The sequence below is a fragment of the Lepidochelys olivacea genome (genome assembly GCF_965140295.1).
Source record: "Lepidochelys olivacea isolate rLepOli2 genome assembly, chromosome: 1".
NCBI lineage: Eukaryota > Metazoa > Chordata > Testudines > Cheloniidae > Lepidochelys > Lepidochelys olivacea.
The window spans coordinates 15,429,918-15,448,994 of record NC_140411.1 but is presented as its reverse complement, the minus strand read 5'-3'; the positions used below and the strand labels follow the sequence as shown (position 1 = coordinate 15,448,994).

The 19,077-nt window shown below is 59.6% G+C and overlaps 1 protein-coding gene across 1 annotated transcript in view; it reads right to left on the bottom strand.

The window, feature by feature from the left end:
- MOGAT2 (monoacylglycerol O-acyltransferase 2) overlaps positions 1-19,077 on the bottom strand; it is a 58,649-nt gene that overhangs the window by 34,333 nt on the left and 5,239 nt on the right. The window contains exon 2 of the mRNA XM_084617579.1: positions 2,942-3,120. Coding sequence (XP_084473705.1) covers positions 2,942-3,120 — 179 coding nt within the window. The remainder of the gene's footprint in view (positions 1-2,941; positions 3,121-19,077) is intronic.

The following is a 19,077-nucleotide window of genomic DNA, read 5'->3' as shown; positions in this document are numbered from 1 at the left end:
AAGGCTGCTCGGAGGAAAATGAGCGGTACTGGCTGGGATCTGTCGTCTCCATGGGCTGCACCTCCTTAAGGATGCACTGACTCGGGAAAGTATGGACTGTGCTCTAAACCCTGTGCTAAAGTGCTTTGCTGAGTTGAGGCCTAAAAGATGAGGATGGCCACAGGCTGCATCTTGTAACTCCAGGACTGCACGGATTATTTAAAAGCAGACGTCCCAAATGAAGCAGGTGTTACACAAGCATCCACCTTTTTCCCCCACTGGCTCCAAATCAAAACCCATCAGTGAGTTCTGGCCAAACAGAGACTCTGGGTTGTCTTCTGCCCACCCCTAATCTCTGCACCGATTTATTCTTATTACTTGCAGCGCTGCACTTCCCTTTCACTTCCCTCACAGGAAGCAGCAGCAGCGGTCCTTAAGAAGTGCACTAAATACATGCTCTTGCAGAGCAATATTCCTTGTAGACCCAAAGCAGGGCTGCTCACCATTGCTGTCAGAGGGGTGTGGTATCTGAATGCCAGTAGCCAACGTCCATGTATGACAGGCTCATGTATAGCAGAACACACTTCCACCATTGTTGCCCAAGGGTATCCCCAGTTCTTTTAATAACTCAGGGTATCTTTCATTCAAAGACACTGGAGATCAAGTTTCACTTCCCCCATGAAGCCTTAGAAGGATGGCAGCCCCACTACACCCATTCTGTACCTTCTCTATATCCCTGTCCTGAAGACTTCTCTGCTGGTCCCTTTGTCCCTTCTCTGCTGACTCTTCTCTCCCTGCGCCCCCTTCATCCACTCCCAACTCTGTGCTGCCTTTCATGCCACCCTATTCACAACAACCACAAAATGCTAGGTATCTAACCAGCTGAACATGAGCTCCCAGTGTGACTCTGTGGCCAACAGGCCAATGCAATCCTTGGATATATAACCAGGGGAATCGCAAGTTAGGGAGGTCATAAGGGCACTGGGAATCCTGTGTCCAGTTCTGGTGTCCACAGTTCAAGAAGGATGTTGATAAATGGGAGAGGGTTCAGAGAAGGGCCACAAGAACGATTAAAGGATTGCAAACCGTATCTTTATAGTGATTCATTTATCAAAGAGAAGGTTAAGGGGTGACTTGATCAGCCTGTAAGTACCTAAAGGGGGAACAAAAACTTGGCGGTAGAGGGCTCTTCAGTCTAGCAGACAATGGTGTAACGAGAACCAGTGGCTGGAAGCTGATGCTAGACAACCTCCGACTAGAAATAAGGGGCAGTTTTTGAACAGTGAAGGTCGTTAACCACTGGAACAGCTTGCCAAGGGTTGTGGCGGATTCTCCGTCACTGGCAACGTTTTTTAAAATTCAATATTGGATGTCTTTCTAAAAGGTAGATTCTAATTCAGGGAAGTCCTTTGGCCAGGAGATCCGATTCGATGATCACACTGGTCCCTTTTGGCTTTGGAATCTATGGAAAACGCCTTCCTGGTTAACGTTTGCCCCATGGCCCTCCCTCTCTGAGCTCCTGACAGCCCACCTGTTTGAAGTGTTCTGCCTGTAGGATCCTCACCGGGTCAATCTTCTCTATTGTACTTAGCAGTAGTATCTGTCTGCCTCCCAGGCTAACAGGCTGGCATGGCGAGGCCTGTAGTAGTGGACTTCTGGAGGCTCTGGCTTTGGTTCTTAAGAGCATTGATTGGGGGGTTTTGTCAGCTTCTCCCCCGCACCCAAGCAGCTCTTGAAGAGGCAGGTCTTGTGACCTGACCTAAAGATTCTCAGACTCCAGCCTAGTTTGGTCTCACTCCATGGCAGGATCCCTGACTCTCCATAATACGTTGCTTTGTACACAGGCGCCAACTTTCCTTGGCGCCAGTGGGTGCTCACCCCTCCCCTGGCCCAGCCCCTGGCCCAGCCCTGACTCCGCCCCCTCCCTGCCCCTATTGGATCCCTCCCCAAATCCCCGTCTCGGCCCTGCCTCTTCCCCGAGCGCGCCACATTCCTCCTCCTCTTCCCCCCTCCCTCCCAGCGCTTGCTGCGTGAAACAGCTGTTTCGCAGCACAAGCGCTGGGAGGGAGCAGGGAGAAGCAGGACTCGGCGGCACACTCGGGGGGAGGTGGAGGTGAGCTGGGGTGGGGCAGGGAGCTGCAGGTGGGTGCAGAGCACCCACTAATTTTTCCCCATGGGTGCTCCAGCCCCGGATCACCCACAGAGTCAGCGCCTATGGCTTTGTACTGCACAGCTTATGCCTGGAAACTGCAAGCACTTTGAAGCCAGCCCTCTCATGGGTTCTGCACATGCGCCTTGTGTCATGTGCACTCAGGGTGCTGTATAGCCAACAGTAAAACAAAGCGCCAGTTAGGATTTAAAATGTACACCCGGCCCTGCAGCTGGGGGCTACAGTCTCGACTTCAAGCCAGTTAATTTCCAGCCAGCTACTTGTCTGTAAATTGCTCTAAGAACAGGACCTAGGAGCCGGGAACTCTTGAGTTTAAGTCCAATCTCAGCTCCTGACTGGCTGTGTAACTTCACTTAGTGTCCCTGGTTCTTCAGCTTCCTTAAAAGTGCTCAGATACCACAGAGGGTGCAGGACAAGAATCTAAACACACATGGATGGAAAATGGGGAGACTATTTCCCTACCTCCCAAGGTGTAGTGAAACTGAAGAGGTAGGCATCTAAAGCCAGATTTATTTTGGTCTGTGGGTCTGAAAATGCTGGCTAAACAACTATTACAAGGTCAAGCACCAGGTCTCCTACCCTCTGCCCTAATCTCTAGCCCACCCTTCCCTCCAGGCGGTGAAAGACAAAGCAGTAAAATCTAGTGCTGACTTATTAGGTCCAGTGCTAGGATCCCTTGGCCCCTCTTCAGGGCTGTAAGAGCCTGATCTAATGCCCATGGAACAAAATGGGAGTTCCTTCCCATAAACTTCAGTGGGAACTGGATTGGACCCTACCTTTGGTTGCACTTACAGTGGCGGGGAAATAGTCCCTCATGTATCTCCAGATGACGCTGTTCCTGATGCAGTGAATTCGTCGCCCACCTTTGCTTGGCTTGTCCCAGTCCAGAAGCCACCATGTTGCATACAGGACGCTGACCAGCCACAAACGAGTGAAGAAGAGGCCGATGAAGAGAACTATGCAGCACTGTGCTGAGATAAAAACAGGGCAATCAATGGGCAAACCAGGCTCGGCTGGGGTCAAGAGGTGAAAGAACTTACTCAGAAATATCATGGCTTCCAAGGCGCCTCTGACTGCCATTGTTGCCTTCTTGAGGACACCTCAGTCAGATCTCCGGCCTCTACCCATCACATTTTGCAGGGCAGAGTTCTGGGATTCCTTCCCTGTAGACTAGGGATTTAGCTGCTATCCACTGTGATCCCATTAGAAGGCCTGACTTTATGGCAGCACCTGCAATTCTGGTAGGGCCAATGACAGAGTTCACCAGTGACTTGCTAGCATTTGTAAGGCAAGATACTACTTATTCAGATCAAAAGCATTACAGAAAGAACATACCTTAAAAACAAAAAACCGCCTGTCTGCATGCTCACTAGACAATACCCATCTGCCACATGGAGCCCCTGGTAGGTTTCAATGTCCTCACTTCTCAGTCGTTGCTTGCTAAGCTTCGCCAACCAGGTCAAACCAGTCTATGCAATTTCCCCCAGGCAGGGAGGGTTCTCCAGCCTGGTTTCCAGACTAAGGATTTGTATTAATTTCTCTGTCCCCCAAGTGACTTTTAGTTCATGCAGGAATCTCTTACAGCTCCCCCATGGAGCTAGAATACAACCCCTAGCCCACAGATATACGTACATTTATGAAGTTGATATAATAGCCTTTGAATATTCCATGTGTCCCTAACAGCTGCCACTCCCCTACAGTCTGTCTGCATGTGGAAGGGGGCTGCCCTTAATAAAGCTGACTGCCACCTCCCTCATGACACTGAACATGAAACCAGGCCCACAGGCCACATGGCTGCCAACCATCTGGGGGGTGGGCGGGACACAGGGACTGTGAGGATCAGGGGAGATGCTTTGAAAGGTGCATAGAGAGAGTGAGGGGGATCAGGAGGCAGATTTAAGAGGTGCAGGGGCATACTGGGGGCAGGAGGGAGGGGAGTGGAAGGGGGGTTGCAGAGGACTGGGAGGGAGGGGCGGCAAGGGGACTGGAAGGGGGAGTTTGAGAGGAGGGGGGAGGGGAGTGGAAGTGGTGGTGGTGAGGGGACTGGGAAGGGGGGTTGGAGAGGGAGGGTGGTGAGGGGAGTGGGAAGGGGGGTTAGAGAGGAGGGAGAGGGAGGGTGGTGAAGGGAGTGGAAGGCGGAGTTCGAGGGGGGAGGGAGGTGAGGGGAGTGGAAGGGGGGTTTGAGAGGAGGGGTGCTGAGGTGAGTGGGAAGGGGGGTTGAGAGGAGTGGGAAGGGGAGTGGAAGGGTGGGCTCCAAAGGAGGGGGAGGGAGACACGGGGAGTGGAAGGGGGGCTCAGAGGAGGAGTGGGCAAGGGGAGTGGATGGGGGGGTTCGAGAGGAGGGAGAGGGAGGGGTGGTGAAGGGAGTGGAAGGGGGGATTCGAGGGGGGAGGGAGGTGAGGGGAGTGGAAGGGGGGTTCGAGAGGAGGGAGAGGGAGTGGTGGGGAGGGGAGTGGATGGAGGGGTTCAAGAGGAGGGGGAGAGAGGAGTGGGTGAGGGGAGTGGAAGGGGGGTTTGAGAGGAGGGGGAGTGAGGAGAGGGTGAGGGGAGTGGAAGGGGGGTTCGAGAGGAGGGGGAGTGAGGAGAGGGTGAGGGGAGTGGAAGGGGGGCTTCGAGAGGAGGGGGAGTGAGGAGAGGGTGAGGGGAGTGGAAGGGGGGTTCGAGAGGAGGGGGAGCGAGGAGTGGGTGAGGGGAGTGGAAGGGGGGTTCGAGAGGAGGGGGAGTGAGGAGAGGGTGAGGGGAGTGAAAGCGGGGGTTCGAGAGGAGGGGGAGTGAGGAGAGGGTGAGGGGAGTAGAAGGGGGGTTCGAGAGGAGGGAGAGGGAGTGGTGGGGAGGGGAGGGGAGTGGATGGAGGGGTTCAAGAGGAGGGGGAGAGAGGAGTGGGTGAGGGGAGTGGAAGGAGGGTTCGAGAGGAGGGGGAGTGAGGAGAGGGTGAGGGGAGTGGAAGGGGGGTTCGAGAGGAGGGGGAGTGAGGAGTGGGTGAGGGGAGTGGAAGGGGGGTTCGAGAGGAGGGGGAGTGAGGAGAGGGTGAGGGGAGTGAAAGCGGGGGTTCGAGAGGAGGGGGAGTGAGGAGAGGGTGAAGGGAGTGGAAGGGGGGTTCGAGAGGAGGGGGAGTGAGGAGAGGGTGAGGGGAGTGGAAGGGGGGTTCGAGAGGAGGGGGAGTGAGGAGTGGGTGAGGGGAGTGGAAGGGGGGTTCGAGAGGAGGGGGAGTGAGGAGAGGGTGAGGGGAGTGGAAGGGGGGTTCGAGAGGAGGGGGAGTGAGGAGAGGGTGAGGGGTGTGGAAGGGGGGTTCGAGAGGAGGGGGAGTGAGGAGAGGGTGAGGGGAGTGGAAGGGGGGTTCGAGAGGAGGGGGAGTGAGGAGAGGGTGAGGGGAGTGGAAGGGGGGTTCGAGAGGAGGGGGAGTGAGGAGTGGGTGAGGGGAGTGGAAGGGGGGTTCGAGAGTAGGGGGAGTGAGGAGAGGGTGAGGGGAGTGGAAGGGGGGTTCGAGAGGAGGGGGAGTGAGGAGAGGGTGAGGGGAGTGGAAGGAGGGTTCGAGAGGAGGGGGAGTGAGGAGAGGGTGAGGGGAGTGGAAGCGGGGGTTCGAGAGGAGGGGGAGTGAGGAGAGGGTGAGGGGAGTGGAAGGGGGGTTCGAGAGGAGGGGGAGTGAGGAGAGGGTGAGGGGAGTGGAAGGGGGGTTCGAGAGGAGGGGGAGTGAGGAGAGGGTGAGGGGAGTGGAAGGGGGGTTCGAGAGGAGGGGGAGTGAGGAGAGGGTGAGGGGAGTGGAAGGGGGGTTCGAGAGGAGGGGGAGTGAGGAGAGGGTGAGGGGAGTGGAAGGGGGGTTCGAGAGGAGGGGGAGTGAGGAGAGGGTGAGGGGAGTGGATGGGGGTTCGAGAGGAGGGGGAGTGAGGAGAGGGTGAGGGGAGTAGAAGCGGGGGTTCGAGAGGAGGGGGAGTGAGGAGTGGGTGAGGGGAGTGGAAGGGGGGTTTCGAGAGGAGGGGGAGTGAGGAGAGGGTGAGGGGAGTGGAAGCGGGGGTTCGAGAGGAGGGGGAGTGAGGAGAGGGTGAGGGGAGTGGAAGGGGGGTTCGAGAGGAGGGGGAGTGAGGAGAGGGTGAGGGGAGTGGAAGGGGGGTTCGAGAGGAGGGGGAGTGAGGAGAGGGTGAGGGGAGTGAAAGCGGGGGTTCGAGAGGAGGGGGAGTGAGGAGAGGGTGAGGGGACTAGAAGGGGGGTTCGAGAGGAGGGAGAGGGAGTGGTGGGGAGGGGAGTGGATGGAGGGGTTCAAGAGGAGGGGGAGAGAGGAGTGGGTGAGGGGAGTGGAAGGAGGGTTCGAGAGGAGGGGGAGTGAGGAGAGGCTGAGGGGAGTGGAAGGGGGGTTCGAGAGGAGGGGGAGTGAGGAGAGGGTGAGGGGAGTGGAAGCGGGGCTTCGAGAGGAGGGGGAGTGAGGAGAGGGTGAGGGGAGTGGAAGGGGGGTTCGAGAGGAGGGGGAGTGAGGAGTGGGTGAGGGGAGTGGAAGGGGGGTTCGAGAGGAGGGGGAGTGAGGAGAGGGTGAGGGGAGTGAAAGCAGGGGTTCGAGAGGAGGGGGAGTGAGGAGAGGGTGAGGGGAGTGGAAGGGGGGTTCCAGAGGAGGGGCAGTGAGGAGAGGGTGAGGGGAGTGGAAGGGGGGTTCGAGAGGAGGGGGAGTGAGGAGTGGGTGAGGGGAGTGGAAGGGGGGTTCGAGAGGAGGGGGAGTGAAGAGAGGGTGAGGGGAGTGGAAGGGGGGTTCGAGAGGAGGGGGAGTGAGGAGTGGGTGAGGGGAGTGGAAGGGGGGTTCGAGAGTAGGGGGAGTGAGGAGAGGGTGAGGGGAGTGGAAGGGGGGTTCGAGAGGAGGGGGAGTGAGGAGAGGGTGAGGGGAGTGGAAGGGGGGTTCGAGAGGAGGGGGAGTGAGGAGAGGGTGAGGGGAGTGGAAGGGGGGTTTGAGAGGAGGGGGAGTGAGGAGAGGGTGAGGGGAGTGGAAGGGGGGTTTGAGAGGAGGGGAAGTGAGGAGAGGGTGAGGGGAGTGGAAGGGGGGTTCGAGAGGAGGGGGAGTGAGGAGAGGGTGAGGGGAGTGGAAGCGGGGGTTTGAGAGGAGGGGGAGTGAGGAGTGGGTGAGGGGAGTGGAAGGGGGGTTTCGAGAAGAGGGGGAGTGAGGAGTGGGTGAGGGGAGTGGAAGGGGGGGTTCGAGAGGAGGGGGAGTGAGGAGAGGGTGAGGGGAGTGGAAGGGGGGTTGGAGAGGAGGGGGAGTGAGGAGAGGGTGAGGGGAGTGGAAGGGGGGTTTCGAGAGGAGGGGGAGTGAGGAGAGGGTGAGGTTAGTGGAAGCGGGGGTTGGAGAGGAGGGGGAGTGAGGAGAGGGTGAGGGGAGTGGAAGGGGGTTCGAGAGGAGGGGGAGTGAGGAGAGGGTGAGGGGAGTGGAAGGGGGGTTCGAGAGGAGGGGGAGTGAGGAGAGGGTGAGGGGAGTGGAAGGGGGGTTCGGGAGGAGGGGGAGTGAGGAGAGGGTAAGGGGAGTGGAAGGGGGGTTCGAGAGGAGGGGGAGTGAGGAGAGGGTGAGGGGAGTGGAAGCGGGGGTTCGAGAGGAGGGGGAGTGAAGAGAGGGTGAGGGGTGTGGAAGGGGGGTTCGAGAGGAGGGGGAGTGAGGAGAGGGTGAGGGGAGTGGAAGGGGGGTTCGAGAGGAGGGGGAGTGAGGAGAGGGTGAGGGGAGTGGAAGCGGGGGTTTGAGAGGAGGGGGAGTGAGGAGAGGGTGAGGGGAGTGGATGTGGTTTCGAGAGGAGGGGGAGTGAGGAGTGGGTGAAGGGAGTGGAAGAGGGGGTTCGAGAGGAGGGGGAGTGAGGAGAGGGTGAGGGGAGTGGATGTGGTTTCGAGAGGAGGGGGAGTGAGGAGTGGGTGAAGGGAGTCGAAGAGGGGGTTCGAGAGGAGGGGGAGTGAGGAGAGGGTGAGGGGAGTGGAAGGGGGGTTCGAGAGGAGGGGGAGTGAGGAGAGGGTGAGGGGAGTGGAAGGAGGGTTTGAGAGGAGGGGGAGTGAGGAGAGGGTGAGGGGAGTGGAAGGGGGGTTCGAGAGGAGGGGGAGTGAGGAGTGGGTGAGGGGAGTGGAAGGGGGTTCGAGAGGAGGGGGAGTGAGGAGAGGGTGAGGGGAGTGGAAGGGGGGTTCGAGAGGAGGGGGAGTGAGGAGTGGGTGAGGGGAGTGGAAGGAGGGTTCGAGAGGAGGGGGAGTGAGGAGAGGGTGAGGGGACTGGAAGGAGGGTTCGAGAGGAGGGGGAGTGAGGAGAGGGTGAGGGGAGTGGAAGGGGGGTTCGAGAGGAGGGGGAGTGAGGAGAGGGTGAGGGGAGTGGAAGGGGGGTTCGAGAGGAGGGGGAGTGAGGAGAGGGTGAGGGGAGTGGAAGGGGGGTTCGAGAGGAGGGCGAGTGAGGAGAGGGTGAGGGGAGTGGAAGGGGGGTTCGAGAGGAGGGGGAGTGAGGAGAGGGTGAGGGGAGTGGATGGGGGTTCGAGAGGAGGGGGAGTGAGGAGAGGGTGAGGGGAGTGGAAGGGGGGTTTCGAGAGGAGGGGGAGTGAGGAATGGGTGAGGGGAGTGGAAGGGGGGTTTCGAGAGGAGGGGGAGTGAGGAGAGGGTGAGGGGAGTGGAAGGGGGTTTGAGAGGAGGGGGAGTGAGGAGAGGGTGAAGGGAGTGGAAGAGGGGGTTCGAGAGGAGGGGGAGTGAGGAGAGGGTGAGGGGAGTGGATGTGGTTTCGAGAGGAGGGGGAGTGAGGAGTGGGTGAAGGGAGTCGAAGAGGGGGTTCGAGAGGAGGGGGAGTGAGGAGAGGGTGAGGGGAGTGGAAGGGGGGTTCGAGAGGAGGGGGAGTGAGGAGAGGGTGAGGGGAGTGGAAGGGGGGTTCGAGAGGAGGGGGAGTGAGGAGTGGGTGAGGGGAGTGGAAGGGGGTTCGGGAGGAGGGGGAGTGAGGAGAGGGTGAGGGGAGTGGAAGGAGGGTTTGAGAGGAGGGGGAGTGAGGAGAGGGTGAGGGGAGTGGAAGGAGGGTTTGAGAGGAGGGGGAGTGAGGAGAGGGTGAGGGGAGTGGAAGGGGGGTTCGGGAGGAGGGGGAGTGAGGAGAGGGTGAGGGGAGTGGAAGGAGGGTTTGAGAGGAGGGGGAGTGAGGAGAGGGTGAAGGGAGTGGAAGAGGGGGTTCGAGAGGAGGGGGAGTGAGGAGAGGGTGAGGGGAGTGGATGTGGTTTCGAGAGGAGGGGGAGTGAGGAGTGGGTGAAGGGAGTCGAAGAGGGGGTTCGAGAGGAGGGGGAGTGAGGAGAGGGTGAGGGGAGTGGAAGGGGGGTTCGAGAGGAGGGGGAGTGAGGAGAGGGTGAGGGGAGTGGAAGGAGGGTTCGAGAGGAGGGGGAGTGAGGAGAGGGTGAGGGGAGTGGAAGGGGGGTTCGAGAGGTGGGGGAGTGAGGAGTGGGTGAGGGGAGTGGAAGGGGGTTCGAGAGGAGGGGGAGTGAGGAGAGGGTGAGGGGAGTGGAAGGGGGGTTCGAGAGGAGGGGGAGTGAGGAGTGGGTGAGGGGAGTGGAAGGAGGGTTCGAGAGAAGGGGGAGTGAGGAGAGGGTGAGGGGAGTGGAAGGAGGGTTCGAGAGGAGGGGGAGTGAGGAGAGGGTGAGGGGAGTGGAAGGGGGGTTCGAGAGGAGGGGGAGTGAGGAGAGGGTGAGGGGAGTGGAAGGGGGGTTCGAGAGGAGGACGAGTGAGGAGAGGGTGAGGGGAGTGGAAGGGGGGTTCGAGAGGAGGGCGAGTGAGGAGAGGGTGAGGGGAGTGGAAGGGGGGTTCGAGAGGAGGGCGAGTGAGGAGAGGGTGAGGGGAGTGGATGGGGGGTTCGAGAGGAGGGGGAGTGAGGAGAGGGTGAGGGCAGTGGAAGGGGGGTTCGGGAGGAGGGGGAGTGAGGAGAGGGTGAGGGGAGTGGAAGGAGGGTTTGAGAGGAGGGGGAGTGAGGAGAGGGTGAGGGGAGTGGAAGGAGGGTTTGAGAGGAGGGGGAGTGAGGAGAGGGTGAGGGGAGTGGAAGCGGGGGTTCGAGAGGAGGGGGAGTGAGGAGAGGGTGAGGGGAGTGGAAGCGGGGGTTCGAGAGGAGGGGGAGTGAGGAGAGGGTGAGGGGAGTGGAAGGGGGGTTCGAGAGGAGGGGGAGTGAGGAGAGGGTGAGGGGAGTGGAAGGGGGGTTCGGGAGGAGGGGGAGTGAGGAGAGGGTGAGGGGAGTGGAAGGAGGGTTTGAGAGGAGGGGGAGTGAGGAGAGGGTGAGGGGAGTGGAAGGGGGTTGGAGAGGAGGGGGAGTGAGGAGAGGGTGAGGGGAGTGGAAGGGGGGTTCGAGAGGAGGGGGAGTGAGGAGTGGGTGAGGGTAGTGGAAGGGGGGTTCGAGAGGAGGGGGAGTGAGGAGTGGGTGAGGGGAGTGGAAGGGGGGTTCGAGAGGAGGGGGAGTGAGGAGTGGGTGAGGGGAGTGGAAGGAGGGTTCGAGAGGAGGGGGAGTGAGGAGAGGGTGAGGGGAGTGGAAGCGGGGGTTCGAGAGGAGGGGGAGTGAGGAGAGGGTGAGGGGAGTGGAAGCGGGGGTTCGAGAGGAGGGGGAGTGAGGAGAGGGTGAGGGGAGTGGAAGGGGGGGTTTGAGAGGAGGGGGAGTGAGGAGAGGGTGAGGGGTGTGGAAGGGGGGTTCGAGAGGAGGGGGAGTGAGGAGAGGGTGAGGGGTGTGGAAGGGGGGTTCGAGAGGAGGGGGAGTGAGGAGAGGGTGAGGGGTGTGGAAGGGGGGTTCGAGAGGAGGGGGAGTGAGGAGAGGGTGAGGGGAGTGGAAGCGGGGGTTTGAGAGGAGGGGGAGTGAGGAGAGGGTGAGGGGAGTGGAAGGGGGGTTCGAGAGGAGGGGGAGTGAGGAGAGGGTGAGGGGAGTGGAAGGGGGGTTCGAGAGGAGGGGGAGTGAGGAGAGGGTGAGGGGAGTGGAAGGGGGGTTCGAGAGGAGGGGGAGTGAGGAGAGGGTGAGGGGAGTGGAAGGGGGGTTCGAGAGGAGGGGGAGTGAGGAGAGGGTGAGGGGAGTGGAAGGGGGGTTCGAGAGGAGGGGGAGTGAGGAGAGGGTGAGGGGAGTGGAAGCGGGGGTTCGAGAGGAGGGGGAGTGAGGAGAGGGTGAGGGGAGTGGAAGGGGGGTTCGAGAGGAGGGGGAGTGAGGAGAGGGTGAGGGGAGTGGAAGGGGGGTTCGAGAGGAGGGGGAGTGAGGAGAGGGTGAGGGGAGTGGAAGGGGGGTTCGAGAGGAGGGGGAGTGAGGAGAGGGTGAGGGGAGTGGAAGGGGGGTTCGAGAGGAGGGGGAGTGAGGAGAGGGTGAGGGGAGTGGAAGGGGGGGTTTGAGAGGAGGGGGAGTGAGGAGAGGGTGAGGGGTGTGGAAGGGGGGTTCGAGAGGAGGGGGAGTGAGGAGAGGGTGAGGGGAGTGGAAGGGGGGTTCGAGAGGAGGGGGAGTGAGGAGAGGGTGAGGGGAGTGGAAGGGGGGTTCGAGAGGAGGGGGAGTGAGGAGAGGGTGAGGGGAGTGGAAGCGGGGGTTTGAGAGGAGGGGGAGTGAGGAGAGGGTGAGGGGAGTGGATGTGGTTTCGAGAGGAGGGGGAGTGAGGAGTGGGTGAAGGGAGTGGAAGAGGGGGTTCGAGAGGAGGGGGAGTGAGGAGAGGGTGAGGGGAGTGGATGTGGTTTCGAGAGGAGGGGGAGTGAGGAGTGGGTGAAGGGAGTCGAAGAGGGGGTTCGAGAGGAGGGGGAGTGAGGAGAGGGTGAGGGGAGTGGAAGGGGGGTTCGAGAGGAGGGGGAGTGAGGAGAGGGTGAGGGGAGTGGAAGGAGGGTTTGAGAGGAGGGGGAGTGAGGAGAGGGTGAGGGGAGTGGAAGGGGGGTTCGAGAGGAGGGGGAGTGAGGAGTGGGTGAGGGGAGTGGAAGGGGGTTCGAGAGGAGGGGGAGTGAGGAGAGGGTGAGGGGAGTGGAAGGGGGGTTCGAGAGGAGGGGGAGTGAGGAGTGGGTGAGGGGAGTGGAAGGAGGGTTCGAGAGGAGGGGGAGTGAGGAGAGGGTGAGGGGACTGGAAGGAGGGTTCGAGAGGAGGGGGAGTGAGGAGAGGGTGAGGGGAGTGGAAGGGGGGTTCGAGAGGAGGGGGAGTGAGGAGAGGGTGAGGGGAGTGGAAGGGGGGTTCGAGAGGAGGGCGAGTGAGGAGAGGGTGAGGGGAGTGGAAGGGGGGTTCGAGAGGAGGGGGAGTGAGGAGAGGGTGAGGGGAGTGGATGGGGGTTCGAGAGGAGGGGGAGTGAGGAGAGGGTGAGGGGAGTGGAAGGGGGGTTTCGAGAGGAGGGGGAGTGAGGAATGGGTGAGGGGAGTGGAAGGGGGGTTTCGAGAGGAGGGGGAGTGAGGAGAGGGTGAGGGGAGTGGAAGGGGGTTTGAGAGGAGGGGGAGTGAGGAGAGGGTGAAGGGAGTGGAAGAGGGGGTTCGAGAGGAGGGGGAGTGAGGAGAGGGTGAGGGCAGTGGATGTGGTTTCGAGAGGAGGGGGAGTGAGGAGTGGGTGAAGGGAGTCGAAGAGGGGGTTCGAGAGGAGGGGGAGTGAGGAGAGGGTGAGGGGAGTGGAAGGGGGGTTCGAGAGGAGGGGGAGTGAGGAGAGGGTGAGGGGAGTGGAAGGGGGGTTCGAGAGGAGGGGGAGTGAGGAGTGGGTGAGGGGAGTGGAAGGGGGTTCGGGAGGAGGGGGAGTGAGGAGAGGGTGAGGGGAGTGGAAGGAGGGTTTGAGAGGAGGGGGAGTGAGGAGAGGGTGAGGGGAGTGGAAGGAGGGTTTGAGAGGAGGGGGAGTGAGGAGAGGGTGAGGGGAGTGGAAGGGGGGTTCGGGAGGAGGGGGAGTGAGGAGAGGGTGAGGGGAGTGGAAGGGGGTTCGAGAGGAGGGGGAGTGAGGAGAGGGTGAGGGGAGTGGAAGGGGGGTTCGAGAGGAGGGGGAGTGAGGAGAGGGTGAGGGGACTGGAAGGAGGGTTCGAGAGGAGGGGGAGTGAGGAGAGGGTGAGGGGAGTGGAAGGGGGGTTCGAGAGGAGGGGGAGTGAGGAGAGGGTGAGGGGAGTGGAAGGGGGGTTCGAGAGGAGGGCGAGTGAGGAGAGGGTGAGGGGAGTGGAAGGGGGGTTCGAGAGGAGGGGGAGTGAGGAGAGGGTGAGGGGAGTGGATGGGGGTTCGAGAGGAGGGGGAGTGAGGAGAGGGTGAGGGGAGTGGAAGGGGGGTTTCGAGAGGAGGGGGAGTGAGGAATGGGTGAGGGGAGTGGAAGGGGGGTTTCGAGAGGAGGGGGAGTGAGGAGAGGGTGAGGGGAGTGGAAGGGGGTTTGAGAGGAGGGGGAGTGAGGAGAGGGTGAAGGGAGTGGAAGAGGGGGTTCGAGAGGAGGGGGAGTGAGGAGAGGGTGAGGGCAGTGGATGTGGTTTCGAGAGGAGGGGGAGTGAGGAGTGGGTGAAGGGAGTCGAAGAGGGGGTTCGAGAGGAGGGGGAGTGAGGAGAGGGTGAGGGGAGTGGAAGGGGGGTTCGAGAGGAGGGGGAGTGAGGAGAGGGTGAGGGGAGTGGAAGGGGGGTTCGAGAGGAGGGGGAGTGAGGAGTGGGTGAGGGGAGTGGAAGGGGGTTCGGGAGGAGGGGGAGTGAGGAGAGGGTGAGGGGAGTGGAAGGAGGGTTTGAGAGGAGGGGGAGTGAGGAGAGGGTGAGGGGAGTGGAAGGAGGGTTTGAGAGGAGGGGGAGTGAGGAGAGGGTGAGGGGAGTGGAAGGGGGGTTCGGGAGGAGGGGGAGTGAGGAGAGGGTGAGGGGAGTGGAAGGAGGGTTTGAGAGGAGGGGGAGTGAGGAGAGGGTGAAGGGAGTGGAAGAGGGGGTTCGAGAGGAGGGGGAGTGAGGAGAGGGTGAGGGGAGTGGATGTGGTTTCGAGAGGAGGGGGAGTGAGGAGTGGGTGAAGGGAGTCGAAGAGGGGGTTCGAGAGGAGGGGGAGTGAGGAGAGGGTGAGGGGAGTGGAAGGGGGGTTCGAGAGGAGGGGGAGTGAGGAGAGGGTGAGGGGAGTGGAAGGAGGGTTCGAGAGGAGGGGGAGTGAGGAGAGGGTGAGGGGAGTGGAAGGGGGGTTCGAGAGGTGGGGGAGTGAGGAGTGGGTGAGGGGAGTGGAAGGGGGTTCGAGAGGAGGGGGAGTGAGGAGAGGGTGAGGGGAGTGGAAGGGGGGTTCGAGAGGAGGGGGAGTGAGGAGTGGGTGAGGGGAGTGGAAGGAGGGTTCGAGAGAAGGGGGAGTGAGGAGAGGGTGAGGGGAGTGGAAGGAGGGTTCGAGAGGAGGGGGAGTGAGGAGAGGGTGAGGGGAGTGGAAGGGGGGTTCGAGAGGAGGGGGAGTGAGGAGAGGGTGAGGGGAGTGGAAGGGGGGTTCGAGAGGAGGACGAGTGAGGAGAGGGTGAGGGGAGTGGAAGGGGGGTTCGAGAGGAGGGCGAGTGAGGAGAGGGTGAGGGGAGTGGAAGGGGGGTTCGAGAGGAGGGGGAGTGAGGAGAGGGTGAGGGGAGTGGATGGGGGGTTCGAGAGGAGGGGGAGTGAGGAGAGGGTGAGGGCAGTGGAAGGGGGGTTCGGGAGGAGGGGGAGTGAGGAGAGGGTGAGGGGAGTGGAAGGAGGGTTTGAGAGGAGGGGGAGTGAGGAGAGGGTGAGGGGAGTGGAAGGAGGGTTTGAGAGGAGGGGGAGTGAGGAGAGGGTGAGGGGAGTGGAAGCGGGGGTTCGAGAGGAGGGGGAGTGAGGAGAGGGTGAGGGGAGTGGAAGCGGGGGTTCGAGAGGAGGGGGAGTGAGGAGAGGGTGAGGGGAGTGGAAGGGAGGTTCGAGAGGAGGGGGAGTGAGGAGAGGGTGAGGGGAGTGGAAGGGGGGTTCGGGAGGAGGGGGAGTGAGGAGAGGGTGAGGGGAGTGGAAGGAGGGTTTGAGAGGAGGGGGAGTGAGGAGAGGGTGAGGGGAGTGGAAGGGGGTTGGAGAGGAGGGGGAGTGAGGAGAGGGTGAGGGGAGTGGAAGGGGGGTTCGAGAGGAGGGGGAGTGAGGAGTGGGTGAGGGGAGTGGAAGGGGGGTTCGAGAGGAGGGGGAGTGAGGAGTGGGTGAGGGGAGTGGAAGGGGGGTTCGAGAGGAGGGGGAGTGAGGAGTGGGTGAGGGGAGTGGAAGGAGGGTTCGAGAGGAGGGGGAGTGAGGAGAGGGTGAGGGGAGTGGAAGCGGGGGTTCGAGAGGAGGGGGAGTGAGGAGAGGGTGAGGGGAGTGGAAGCGGGGGTTCGAGAGGAGGGGGAGTGAGGAGAGGGTGAGGGGAGTGGAAGGGGGGGTTTGAGAGAAGGGGGAGTGAGGAGAGGGTGAGGGGTGTGGAAGGGGGGTTCGAGAGGAGGGGGAGTGAGGAGAGGGTGAGGGGTGTGGAAGGGGGGTTCGAGAGGAGGGGGAGTGAGGAGAGGGTGAGGGGTGTGGAAGGGGGGTTCGAGAGGAGGGGGAGTGAGGAGAGGGTGAGGGGAGTGGAAGCGGGGGTTTGAGAGGAGGGGGAGTGAGGAGAGGGTGAGGGGAGTGGAAGGGGGGTTCGAGAGGAGGGGGAGTGAGGAGAGGGTGAGGGGAGTGGAAGGGGGGTTCGAGAGGAGGGGGAGTGAGGAGAGGGTGAGGGGAGTGGAAGGGGGGTTCGAGAGGAGGGGGAGTGAGGAGAGGGTGAGGGGAGTGGAAGGGGGGTTCGAGAGGAGGGGGAGTGAGGAGAGGGTGAGGGGAGTGGAAGGGGGGTTCGAGAGGAGGGGGAGTGAGGAGAGGGTGAGGGGTGTGGAAGGGGGGTTCGAGAGGAGGGGGAGTGAGGAGAGGGTGAGGGGAGTGGAAGGGGGGTTCGAGAGGAGGGGGAGTGAGGAGAGGGTGAGGGGAGTGGAAGGGGGGTTCGAGAGGAGGGGGAGTGAGGAGAGGGTGAGGGGAGTGGAAGGGGGGTTCGAGAGGAGGGGGAGTGAGGAGAGGGTGAGGGGAGTGGAAGGGGGGTTCGAGAGGAGGGGGAGTGAGGAGAGGGTGAGGGGAGTGGAAGGGGGGTTTGAGAGGAGGGGGAGTGAGGAGAGGGTGAGGGGAGTGGAAGGGGGGTTTGAGAGGAGGGGGAGTGAGGAGAGGGTGAGGGGAGTGGAAGGAGGGTTTGAGAGGAGGGGGAGTGAGGAGAGGGTGAGGGGAGTGGAAGGAGGGTTTGAGAGTAGGGGGAGTGAGGAGAGGGTGAGGGGAGTGGAAGGGGGGTTCGAGAGGAGGGGGAGTGAGGAGAGGGTGAGGGGAGTGGAAGGGGGGGTTCCAGAGGACAAGAAGGGAGGACAGTTGTAATGAAACCCTAAACTGTGTTATACTTTTCACCCACTAGGTGGTGCTGAGTGTAAAATACCTTATTTAAGCTCACCTCAGCCAACAGCCTTACCTGGCTGCGCATTAAGGGATCTTTTCAGGAACACATCTGGTGCGTATAAGCAAGCTCTGTAGCTAGTCTGTATCTGGTACAGAATATGTGACAGCATACCCGGGGGGGAGGGAGCAGGGGGTGGCAGGCTGGAGCGGGGGGGTGTTCAGGGGGAGTCAGGGAGGGGGGTTCTGGACTCGGGGAGGCAGGGTGAAGGGTGGGGTCGGGGGGAGGGTCTTGGGCAAAAGAGTCGGGGGATGGGGTGGGGCGGCCTGGGAAGTATAAAAGGCTATGCCAGTCCCATATTGTCTTTGCTGTGATACTCCATGAATGATACTCATATTAAAAGAACTTTAAATTAATGTCTAGCTCATCAGCCCTAAAAAGTAACACATTTATCTGTGAATAATAATGCATTAATTTAGGTCAGTGGTTCTAAACCGATTGACCATCCAGCCCTTCTCTGACCAAAGGAAATACACCAGGAGGGGGGCAAGTCAGACAGGAAGAGGAAAGGGATTTTAGGGGTGAGACAAGACTAAGCAGAGTCTCCATCCAAGCAGCCAGGGAGAGGTGGCACTTTTGTGTGCATTAAAGGTTGATTTTTTTTTCAACCTGCAATTATCACGCACGCACCGGCAGAGGAATAGCGGGGGAGTTAAAAAGTCAAAAGACATACACACAAACCCCACAATTTGATGCCAGTCTCATGTCTTTTGATCTCTTGAGGTTGGCAATGCTGACAATTACTGTCACAAGTAATGCTCTGTAGCTATTGGACGCTGACCCTAAGTAATCTACCACCATTATCAGATGGGCTAGGCCCAAAATTTAGTCTTTATTTTGCTTCCGCAAAACTAGATTGGCCCAAGACCTTCTGCACCACTTAATCCCCTGCATTGCCCTCCCAGAAGTGGGCAGGTGCCAATGGCCCTATTTCATGGGCAGTCACCCCTTATGATGGCTTCCACTGGGCCAGCATGGAGGGGGCTGTTGGGTGGGCAGGGCCTCTGAATCCACTTGTGCTGATCAAGTGGCCTTACCCCGCCCACAGCTGCTACAGAGAGTACAGTGGCTATTCTGGGTCATAGGCTGGAGTACCGGTTGTAGCCCACAGGTTGCTTGCTACCTTCGATCCCCTACATGACTGTATCTGGGGCAGGGGTGGGGAAGGAGGGTTGTGTGAGAGTGGAATTTGGGTGTGACTGGGAGGGGGAGTCAATGTGTAAAACCTTTCTAGGATTTTTTTTTAAAAAAAACAACCAACATTGTTCTACACTGTGCAGCCCAAACACAACACTCGCTTTTCCTGCTCTCCTGCAGGAGGACAAACTACCGAGCTGTTGAGCTTCAGAGCAAAGCTCAAGAAGTCAACAGACAATAAAAATAACGTGCTATCATCAGCATATATAAAGTTCTGCCAGAAAATCCAAATTGTGGTCCTGTGCATATCTAGTCATGCGACCAGTCACTGGGCCCAGGCACATAGGTAAGGACCCAGTAAGGGTGTGATTGATAACATAAGAACTTCTTCCAAGTTTATGCTGCTGCAGGCTCCTGTGTACTGTGTAACAGGCTTCCACTGAAATTGTGGTGTATGTGGATGGATCTTATGCCCTGAATACTAGATCTTCACCCTTATAGCAGTTGGCTGGCAGTAATTGCCATCTTGAGTTCATTTCAGATGCATCTTGCTAGAGGAGTCACATACAGTGCTCTCTTGACATCACTGTAGCTCGTTCTTGTTTGGTTTTTCTTAACCAGGAGACGTCTGCACTGCTCTGCGGTTCTCTTTTTTTGCGTGCACAAAATGCAGTCGTATCTTCAGGCAAAATGACTGCAAAGCCTTGTAGACACTGACAAACAGCTCTGCAGTTGTAAGCACAGGTGCTACCAATTAAATAAGCTCTAGTGTAGACCTAGCATAAGCATTTTAGCAGCCCCATGTTATCTAACTCTGCATAGAGCTGAAATAGGACTATGCAATTTCCTAGAGCAGATGCTGCAGGCTGGAGTGTATCCATCTAAACTGAATACAGTGGCCTCCAGCAGACAAGATGCCTAGGCACACAGAAATGCAGTACACAAAAAAATAAATAGACCAGACCATTGCAGAGCTACAGATGCTCCACAGAATTCAATGGGAATCTCATGTAATAATCCAGGGTAGAATGAGCCAGGACCTTTCAACCTGACAATCATGTTGAAATTAAATATTACAAATGACCTTTCACAACTCATGTGCATGGACTGCTTATAACACGTTGTGAAAACAGCACCCAAAGCTAAATTAGGCGCTGGGGGACAAGATGATGTACAAAAGCCCCATATCGACATTAAATTGGCCATGCTCTTAATACACTTCTGAGCCATGCAAACAAGCTGGCTGCAAAATTGCATAATATCTAATTACCTTTTTATCTTATTGCGTACAGCCCAAAGTACATATTACAAGGAGGCAGTGGTCTTCCTGGCCAGAAGCAGTTGCTGGTCAGTAAAGTTAGATTTATTCTTGCAGTTATGTCTCATGATGATTAATGCCTGTTATTTAGACTCAGGTGGTTGTCTTTTTTGTTAATAGATTATTTGGGCAGAATAGGTGCCGTACCCCACCAGAC